The sequence below is a fragment of the Trachurus trachurus genome (genome assembly GCF_905171665.1).
Source record: "Trachurus trachurus genome assembly, chromosome: 12".
Lineage (NCBI taxonomy): Eukaryota > Metazoa > Chordata > Actinopteri > Carangiformes > Carangidae > Trachurus > Trachurus trachurus.
In genome coordinates, this window is record NC_139908.1 from 28,231,348 (window position 1) to 28,242,335 (window position 10,988).

At 41.3% G+C, this 10,988-nt stretch overlaps 1 protein-coding gene across 1 annotated transcript in view; it reads left to right on the forward strand.

Moving 5' to 3' along the window:
• cfap44 (cilia and flagella associated protein 44) overlaps positions 1-10,467 on the forward strand; it is a gene marked incomplete at both ends in the record, with an annotated part of 31,619 nt that extends 21,152 nt beyond the window's left edge. The window contains 11 exons of the mRNA XM_083982959.1: positions 273-514; positions 1,793-2,042; positions 2,708-2,911; positions 4,426-4,621; positions 5,360-5,479; positions 7,066-7,196; positions 7,284-7,400; positions 8,422-8,623; positions 9,099-9,259; positions 9,374-9,508; positions 10,180-10,467. Of these exons, the coding sequence (XP_083839085.1) occupies positions 273-514; positions 1,793-2,042; positions 2,708-2,911; positions 4,426-4,621; positions 5,360-5,479; positions 7,066-7,196; positions 7,284-7,400; positions 8,422-8,623; positions 9,099-9,259; positions 9,374-9,508; positions 10,180-10,467 (2,046 nt within the window). The remainder of the gene's footprint in view (positions 1-272; positions 515-1,792; positions 2,043-2,707; positions 2,912-4,425; positions 4,622-5,359; positions 5,480-7,065; positions 7,197-7,283; positions 7,401-8,421; positions 8,624-9,098; positions 9,260-9,373; positions 9,509-10,179) is intronic.
• Positions 10,468-10,988: the final 521 nt, after the last annotated feature.

Consider the following 10,988-nt stretch of genomic DNA (forward strand, 5'->3'; position numbering starts at 1 on the left):
AAATACATATAAAGTTACCCAAAACAATATTTTTAGAGACATTTTCCATATTTTTGTCTTTCAACCTGTTGAAGAAACTGTGGTTTCCCATTTGTTTATTAATCATTAATCATTTTTTGTTTTGATTCATTAGTTGTGAATTTGAATTTGTTAAGCAAATATGCAATTTAGTCTCTTCACTCAGACAAAACAAAGTGGAACTGGAAGGAAAGTTGAGGTTTGGGGTGGTGATGATGGGCACTAATGCCTTTTTTTTCACTCCATCTTGTCAGATCCATAAGAAACAGACTGAGATGAATGGACTTATTGTGGCATTGCGGGACTCCAAGGTTTGCCTGGTGTCTCAGTTGCATGCTAAAGTTCAGCAGCTCCACAAGGTCCAGCAGCACCTGGCTGCCCATCTCCACCGCTCGCCACCCACCCTGCCAACCGTGCTGCCAGAAGAAACTCCGGAGAAGAGTCTGCAGTGCAGCCGCTCCATCCTGGAGCAATACAGAGCTCTACGGGAACAGAGGTACAGCAGCCAGGTTTTAGTATGAGCCAAGACCAAAGTTCCCAATAAATTCTGTCATTTCTCTGACCTAACCAATTTAACAATCATAATACAATAGTAGTGATTAAAGGTCCAGTGTGTAAAATGGGTGTAAAACCGTGATATGCAGCGTTCAGATTCTAGTTTGCAGTGTTTACTCGCTCGCACTCACCCCTCCCCTAAACCATTTTACCATACGTCTGCTGTTTCCTCCTCCTTCTTCTTTCCTTCCTCCCTCTTCTTCGTTGGTTTATTTATGAACACCAAACTCTTGAAACGTGCTCTCTGGCTGGCTGGATTCTCTGTTCCGGCTGTTGTACAAACATGGCGGCGCAAGATGGCCTTAAAGGGATAGTTCACCCAAAATTGAAATTTCACTTATTATCTCCTCCCCCTCATGTGGACTAAGGGCTGGGAGAAGTTTCAGAGTCCTCCGTAGCTTCTCTGAGTCACAGGGGGTCTCGGCGTAGCAGTGCATGTCCATATAACGGTTGCAAATGGATACCAACTGTCTTCGTAACAAAAGACACACCAAAAAACATCCAAATACCTCCATGCTGCTCGTATGTAATGTCCGTCTTGTATTGAAGCCCCGAAATGTGAAATTGTCCTGAAAAAAATTAAATAAGTCTATATTTCAAGCTTGTTTTGTAGCGGAAGCTTCTCAAAGCTCCTCTTACCGGTTCATCAAATTTGGACGAACTGGGAGGAGGAGCTTCCGCTACAAACAAGCTTGAAATATAGACACTTCAATACAAGACGGACATTACAAATGAGCACTATGGAGGTATTTGGATGTTTTTTGGTGTGTCTTTTTGTTACGAAGACAGTTGGTATCCATTTGCAACCGTTATATGGACATGCACTGCTACGCCGAGACCCCCTGTAACTCAGAGAAGCCACGGAGGACTCTGAAACTTCTCCCAGCCCTTAGTCCACATGAGGGTGAGTAGATTAAAAAAAAGAAAAATCAATTTTGGGTGAACTATCCCTTTAAATGGGTTTCTTTTTTTGGAAATAAAAATAAGTTACATCCACAAACACATTTTGGATAATGGTATTGCTTTTTCTTCTTCCTGGGAATGCACTATTTCTATCCATCCACACCCTTAACTGCATATATTGCAGGCTTTCCATCTGTGGAAGCCAAATTCCTTCCTTATATAGTCAACTAGGGACTTTTGATTGAAAAATAGGCAGAAAAATAACTGTCTGCTGATGATACACAAGATACAGTATTAACCTTTAGTTTTTCAATAGATTTACAGTGCAGTCAGAGGAGCCAGGGGGATCAACAGATTTTCTGGAACAACTGAAAAAAGGGATGAAAGGAGAGGAGGAAGATGATCAAGAGGGGGGAGAAGAGACAACCTCCAGCCCCCAAGGAAGAAGCAGAGAAGAAGACAACACAGTGGTGGAGGAGGGAACAGAGCTGAGTGACTTGGAGGAGGAGCTCCGAGGGGAGAAGGAGATCAGACTGTTGTACGAGCAGGACTCTCTGCTGCAGCAGGTCTGTCACCATCATCAAAGAGTCAATCAGATAAAATGCCATTAAAGGGATAGTAGCATTTTTTTTAAAGTGGGGTTGTATGATCTACAAATAGCCCCTAAGTACTTTAATTGCAGTAGAAGACTCTCTGCACTCCTCCCGTTAGCAACGCCAGCCCATAGCCCTGCCCAGAGATTTACAACATACAGTGTTGTGAACAGACCCAAAGAAACGGCCTATTTTCGTGGCCTAAAAGAGGTTTTACCTGAAAAAAAAATACACAGTTCCATTGTTCGCTATAATATAATTTTTTCCAGCCCTTTAAAGTGCAGGAAGAACACAGTTTTTATTTGGACCTAACCAACTCAGGTATCCCTCTCTAAATCCTCTTTTAGGCCACGAAAATAGGCTGTTTCTTTGGGTCTGTTCACAACACTGTATGTTGTAAATCTCAGGGCAGGGCTATGGGCTGGCGTTGCTAACGGGAGGAGTGCAGAGAGTCTTCTACTGCAATTAAAGTACTTAGGGGCTATTTGTAGATCATATAACCCCACTTTTAAAAAAAATGCTACTATCCCTTTAAGTTGTTTTAAGTATGTACAGAATATCATCTGGTATGAACTGCACATCTAACCTCTCATTGTGTAACAGTGTGATTTACTGCTGGTGGGTTTTTAAATCATCAGATGGAGAGTTCAGTGTGTCGGTTCAATGCAGAGCTGATGCTGCTGCGACACCAGAAGTTACGTCTGGACTGGCAACTGAAGATGGCCGACCTCCGTCAGCTGACTCTCTACCAGGAGCTGCTGCTGCTCCGGGAGTTTGAAAGGAGGGAGGACAGCCTGCAGGAGAAGTTCAACACACGGCTGAAAGAGGAGAGCAGCATCATGGTGGGGGGAGGAACTGTTTCTGTTAAAAGATCCATACCAGTCTTTTTTTACATTGTAGTCACTAATTATATACCTACTTAGATACTTGCATACTACAATACTACTATATTTGGTATTTGGTAGGGCTGGGCCGATATGCTTTTGTGCCGATTCGATTCGCTAACGATTTTTGGGTCCCGATTTGATTTAAATTGCGATTCTTATTAAACAAGTATTGCGATTCGATTTTACCAAGTATTGCGATTTTATATTTCAATTATTGTGATTTTCTTTCCTTAAACAAGAGCAGGTTGAACCAAACACTTATACATCATTAGTCATATTTACAAAAACAATACACACATCACATCAGTTTGTCTGTTGTGTTCGTTTGTTCACATAGATATCTGTGAACAAACGAACACAACAGGCCGGTTTGACTTTGTTGAGTGTAATGGCACAGAATACATGATCCCAAAAATAAAATAAAATACAATTTAAAAAAATGTAAAAAAAAAAATTGCCAGAAAAAAATTGCGATTAATATAAAAATCGGCCCAGCCCTAGTATTTGGTGTACTTTTGTCCTTAGTTGTTTGTTACAGTGCCATGAATAGACTTCCTTTCACTTCAGACAAGATGGGATAAACTTCACTGACCCTGAACAATGTTTGTACTTTCACATTCAAACCAAACCATGATACTGATCTCCAGAATACTGTCAGATCCTCTATTATCTAGATTCTTCCTTTTATATATACCACTATACTAATAGCTGCAATTCCAGTTTGAATTACATACAGACCACACACACACTGATGTGTTTCTGAGCAGACTGATCTTTCAACTGCTGCTCAAGAGTTTGTTAAATGTGATCCCACTCTCTGACTGAGAAATAGAGAAGACAGGACTGTTGAGTTTAGTTAGTTATTATTCTTTTGGAATAGTAAACTGAATGGAGATCTGATATTATTTTCATAATCATATTTTCTACATGTGCTGATGAGAGCACACTTATTGTAGCCCTGGGGTGAATTGAATGATAGTCTTAAAAGAGTCATTATAAAGCAGTCTCACAATCACAATGACATACAAACTTGAGCTTGCTGATATCGAGTTTTTGAAACCACAACTTTAGTTTTATAATTCTGAGCACCACGTTCTATTTCCAACAAAAACATCATACAAGTGATCTCGTGCTTTCTGCAAAGACAAATTAATTCATTAAATTGCCCATGCATTGTCAGTGGCAGAAGCTAATTATAACTGTCTATCATGGTATAATTAAAATCAATAGGATCACAGCCAGTCTGCAGCAGATAGTGCTCACAACAACAACAACAACAACAACAACACTACAACTTTGACAAGACAGAATGCCACCAACATAAATAGTCTTAGTTATATTTCACATCTTTTTTCTTACATTTATTTGTTTGTTTATTTATGTTTTATGTTTGGGTTGGTGTTAATCGTGTTTGTTGGCAGACGCCGTCGTGCTTGTTTGTTCACACATGATTTCTTGTCTCCTGACAGTCGGAGCTGGAGGAGAGGAAGGAGCAGCTGGAGCTGAAACAGAGAGAGATGGCCAAGCTGCAGGAGAGAGAGAAGGCTCTGATCACAGCCTTCCACGCTTCACTGGGGGAAGACCACAAGTTTGAAGAGTTTCTGACCAAAGTCTTCAGGAAGAGGATCAAACGTGTGAAGAAGAAGGAACAGAGCGGACAGGAAGGTGAGGAGAACTCACACAGTTTGTATCCATGTGTCCTTAAAGGGACATTGTGTAACTTCTCCTGTTATCTATGTATTCAGGAAAATCGATTATTTCATTCAAAAGTCTGTTTTTCATTAACCAGTAATCCCCCCCATCAACAAACTGAAGGGTTCCTTTCAGCTCTGAATGAGCCGTTCATATCATTCATATCTCCATGGAGCGGGTAAGCTCGGTGCTGCTGCCATGTGGTGTCTCCATGTTTTTACGTTCAGTGGCAGCGTGACGGTAGGAAACCATGGAAACTCAGCGGAGACACCGGAGCTGTCGGCTCAGGTGGAGGTGGCGTCTGTGAAAAGTCACCGCGGTAACGCAGTGAGGAGGAACGGAGCGTTACACTGATGCTGCATTCACCTGCAGTCGGGCAGACGGCCGTCGCTAACAAACCAGATGTCATTTTAGTCACAGAAGTCCAGAGAAAGCCGGTAAAACGTGGGTCAGGTCAACAATCCAACATCGCCATGACAACATATTGTCACGTGTATTGTTTTGCCTCGTGCTGACGGACCACTTGTTTACATAGAGGCTTGTTTATGCCGTTACCTGCAGCGGCTGTCGTCCGTCTGCCGTCTGTCCAATTTCAGGTGAATGCAGCATGAAAAATACAACTGAGTTGCTTGTGATAAACAACCGCCGCGATGCTAGATGGGAGGAATTCCTACACAATGTACCTTTAATTGTCCCAATGTGTGTTTGCAGAAGAAGAAAACAGTGATGAAGACTCTGATGAAGATGATGACTCGGACGATGATGATGATGTTTATGACAGCGACACAGAGGAAGGAGGTGGCGTCCAAGATGACAACGTTTGTCCTCCAGGTCAGGAACTATGGTGGTAACAAATACTCATCATGCCTTTCACTTTCTCATGGAACAATGGAAAAGATGATGCAGTCCAGACAACATCACGTATCCAAGCAGTAAACAGCACTTCCTGTCTGATTCTGTGGTACGCCTGCTGTAAACAGGCAGTGCTGTTAAATGCTTTGATGTCAAGTTTGCTACCAGACTGTGAGATCCAGCAAAAATATAGACAAATAATAATGATCTCCATTGATCAGTCTTTAGTGCATCTTTCTATGCTCATAACAAAGCTGACTATAAGCAACCAACCAATCATTTATTTATAAATACATATGAACTCAAATTCAAAGAACTAGTGGACTTCAAAACTGCACAGTTTATGTTCAAGATTACCAACATGCTGCCCGACTGTATTCAGAAAATGTTCAATAAACGACAAAGACATTACAACTTCAGATGGGTGTGTATATTTAGAAAGTTAAAAATCTGAACCAACTCTAAACTAAGTTGTACAAAGGTAACAGCTGTCAATCTATGGAATAATCTAGATAATGATTTAAAAACATGCAGTACCATAATCTCATTTTTTTTTTAAAACACTCAAAAATAGGATGATCAATTCATATAAGTTAGAGCAATGAACTGCTTTTTTTTCTCTCTCTCTCTTTTTCCCGCTTTTCTTTTTTTTACTCTGTTTATTTGCTGATAGTTTTTAATATAACTTGATTTATAATAGGGTAGGCAAAATAAGCTAAGCTTCAGCCGACACCTTTTATTGTGCACTTTCTTTATTTACTTATTGGTCTTACCTTTTCCCCCAGACCTCGTCTAGCTGCTGTATTTATGTTGAGATTCCTATTGTACAATGAGGTGCCATGTCAAGACCAAACTAAACTAAACTTAACCAAACCAAACCAAACCAAGCTAAGCTAAGCTAAACTAACAACAGTTTACTGATAATAACATTAGGCAATTCATGCATCCGTAATGCAGCACAACTGGTGAAACTGTAGTGACAGGTCAACTGACTCGTAATGCAAGTATCACAAGCAAGTGCCTCAGTACCTCTCATCTGTTTCTATTCATGGTGAACTGTTGTAGTGGAGATTAGGCTTTTTTTTTGTTCCATGTCTCATCTCTGTCATTTTGTGTATTTTTGACATGATGGGAGGACCCACATAGACCCAACTAGTAAAGAATAGAATAGAGTAGTACTTTATCCTTGGCGGGAAAAATATTGTGTCACAGCAGCTATAATAGAATAGAATAAAAATACAGATACGATAATTAGGAGAATAAAATAACTTGGGCTAGCAATAATATTAAAGATAACAAAAGGATATCAAAATCTGTATAAAATTACAAGGAGACATAAAAACATATTTACAGTAATTAATTATATTTAGTGCAGGATGAACAACTGTGCAATCTAATTTAATGTATAAGTGCAGGTGTGCAAATAATGATTATTATGGTAATGTAAAGAGTCTTATGTGGTATAACAGCTGAATGCTGCCCGAGACAGGCTTCAACTGTATCTTAATCTTTAAGCGTGTGTGTGTGTGTGTGTGTGTGTGTGTGTGTGTGTGTGTGTGCCTCAGGATGTGAGCCAGAGCTGTTTGAGAACACACTGCAGCTGCGTGAGCGTCGTCAGGATTTGGAGGAACTGCTGGTGGAGGAGAAGAGGAGTGTTGACGTTCTGAAGAAGGAGTGTGACGCCCTCACCAAGAAGGTCAATGCTCACCTCATGGCTCCATTTTTCCGGAAAATCCTCGTGTGTGTGTATGATTGTGTGTGTTCAATGTGTTTTGCTTTGCAGGTGAAAGCAGTGAAGAGCAGTCTGAAGGCAGCAGAGGATGACCTGGAGTTAGTCAACAGAGAGAAGCAACAGAGAATGAATGAACTGCACGTGGTGGTTCCCCTGAGACTGCACCAGGTGAACAACACTGATCATTCAACCACAGAGTCAAGACAAAACCAATTCAAGCTTAAAGGGATAGTTCGACATTTTGGCAAATTGGCCCATTGCCATAATCGCTATAGTCCTAGCAGTAGGTTCGTTACCTTTATTTGTCGGTGCAAGCTATTTTTAGAACAGCGGAGCAGAGCAGCGAGCTGCTCAGAGCTACGCTATGGAGGCTCATGGGATTTCTTGGTTTCCCTCTTCAAACTCATCAAATACACAATCCAACAACTCCAAAATGCTCTGGTGGACAAGTTGTGACCTGCACATTCACCACGCTATGAGATAATAACAGAACGTTACTAGACAGAGTTGTTTTAGAGGTAAATTCATACAAAACCGCTGATACGCGTTGCCTTCAGGGACAGTTTTTCATCAAGCAGTCTCTGTATTTACCTCTAAAACGGCTCAGTTTCGTAATGTTCTGTTATTATCTCATAGCGTGGTGAATGTGCAGGTCACAACTTGTCCACGACAGCGTTGTGGAGTTGTTGGATTGTGTATTTGATGAGTTTGAAGAGGGAAACCAAGAAATCCCATGAGCCTCCGTAGCGTAGCTCTGAGCAGCTCGCCGCTCTGCTCCGCCGTTCTAAAAATAGCTTGCACCGACAATTAAAGGTAACGAACCTACTGCTATGACTATAGGGATTATGGCAATTTGCCAAAATGTTGAACTATCCCTTTATGTCTGATTTGTCAACACATCTGTGAACTTCAACATGGAGGAAAGCCATTTTATATATTTTAATGCACATCTTCAGCAAAATTCTTCTTGCAATTATGAAAATGACCATCATGAATGACTTTTTCTTTAATATCATCATATAGTTTGATCGAGTTTAAAATGTGTCTATCATCATGCTAGGGTTCTGCATTTTAAAACATGACAATGAATTTCAATTTTAAATTTTGTGTTCCAAAATTAAATATTGAATTCCTGATTCATCAAATAATAATCCCCTTTGCCTCTCACCTTCTCTGCCTCTTTCACCAGATTGAGTTTGTTGATAACAGTTTGGTGCCATCTGATCTGAGCCCAGCGTTGGTGGTGGACAGGATGGAAGTCAACAGGCTGCAGGAGCGAATTAAAGAGTTACACGTGGAGAAGAACCAGCAGAGAGATCTCTACCTTCAGGCCCGTCAGCAGCACGTCAGGCTCCGCCACAACCGCAAGGAGTTGAACACTAAGATGCAGGGTCAGACTCACTGTAACACAAAATCCAGACGCCACATGAACACAAACAAGCCACAGACACACAATGTTACAGGGTTCCCGTTGTGAGAATTTGATATTGTTACATCCCTAGCAGAGCACAAAGAGCAGTAAAATAGTGGGATGATACCGTTAATCTAAAGTAAACGCGAAATTCAAGGATTTTATTTTTCTTTGCTGATAGGGCAGTGACATAGAACATAGAAACATAGAAATAGATATTAATTTTTGATATAAATGGTCTTAAAAAGGTCTTAAAAAGACTTGAATTTAACTTGAAGAAACCTGTAGGAACCCTATGTTAGTCTTGTGGTAAAGTTACACCAGAAAATGGCAGAGGAAAACTTCCTTCAGTGGTCAGTGGGATAGTTCCCAAAGCCACAAAGCAACATCGTAGGTTCAATCATTGTTCATTGATTTGTACGTTGTTGTTGTTGTGTGTCTGTGTGATATTGCAGTTCTGGAGAAGCAGTGTGATGAGCTGATGATGATGAAGTATGGGAGGCTGGTGGATCTGGAGGCTCTGCAGACGTTAACAGGAAACCGGGTCCTGGAGGAGCTGAAGCAGGAGAAGCTCCTTCGAGAAGCTGCATACGCCAAGGAAATCCAACAGTGGGATGTACGCATCAGTAGACAATACAAGTGGTTTACTAGAAATGATACATAATGATATGATGATGATGATGATGTCTGCCCTAAACTTCTTGAAAGTCAAAATGTTTCTAATGTTCAGGTGAAGGTGGAGGAGGCTCGTCAGAAACTGATGGATGTGACCAAAACCAACACAGAACGTCTCCTCAGCATGACAAACCTCTTAGAGCAGAAGAGGAGCCTGGAGCAGAAACTCAACACCAGACGGAAGAAAATGGTAATTTCTGTGCAAATTCTCAGCTCAGTAGATTCTCCAGTTGAACAGTGGGGCAACAGATCTTTTGGCCAATGGGTACAGTAGAAGGTAGAAGATTCCAAAATAAACCAATGGACATACAGCTTTGACATATGACCATCTGAAGATTGTAACACATTTACATATGTAGTAGCCACAGAGCAACGTTGTCAAGTATTCACCACGCTATGAGATAATAACAGAACGTTACCAGACAGAGTTGTTTTCGAGGTAAATACAGAGTCTGCTTGCTGAAAAACTGTCCCTGAAGGCTACGCCATCAGCGGTTTTGCATGAATTTCCCTCTAAAACAACTCTGTCTGGTAACGTTGTGTTATTATCTCATAGCGTGGTGAATGTGCAGCTCACAACTTGTCCACCAGAACGTTTTGGAGTTGTTGGATTGTGTTTTGATGAGTTTGATGAGGAAAACCAAGAAATCCCAGCTCACGGCTCTGCTCTGCCGTTCTAAAAATAGCTTGCAGTGACAAATAAAGGTAACAAACCTACTGCTATGACTATAGGGATTATGGCAATGGGCCAATTTGCCAAAATGTTGAACTATCCCTTTAACCTGCACACACGTGTACACACACACACACACACATACACACACTGTATGCCCCAATAGGTGTTTGTGTGTGTCTCCCCAGGACAAACAGTTCCAGGATTACAGGAGACTTGCAGACCAGGAGCAGATTCTGAGACTGACGAAGCTGGTGAAGAGCCAGTCGCAGCACGCCGAGGCCCTGAGGAGAGAGATCGACCTGCTGTACCATGAGGGAGGCCACGTCCTGCTGCCCGGCCAGGCCCCGCTGCCCCCGCTGCCCCCCTTACACACCTCCATAGCCTGCTCCAACACCGGCAGACAGGGATCAAGGAGTCCATCCAGGATGCCAGCCAAAACAAAGACCTCACAGAGCAGACAAGGAGCTATGTAACAGAGTGCAGAAAGACACAGAGCTGTACTTCTTTCTTATAAATTATTCTTGAATTTCAAAGTAAAACACATGCCTGCTGGGTTTGAAAATGTTGTATTTTTTGTTTAACCAAATAATTATATAGTGTTATAGTATTATCATACTCCTTTGTGTGAAAATCACTGAAACCTCAAAGATAAGAGCTCATTAATCATCTGTTATCATGAATTCTGTCAGTGTGTTATTATGAGTGACACTGTCTAGTGTTGCAGTGTTGTGGAGGTGAGGTATGGAGGCCTGCATAATGAAGTGGCTTTAATACACATATTTGTAGTGAAGTCAGTGAAGTCGGTCTCTGGGTCCTGGTTCAGTAACAAAATAGGTTTTATTTTACAGATAGGAACATTTCACAAAGAAACAACACAGGATTTGGACTCTGTCAAGAGACCAGGCAGCTCAAAAAGGCAAAGCACACCAACAGTGAACGCATGAACAGTGAAGTCAAATAGATTTTATGATAGACAACCACCCACACAAATAAC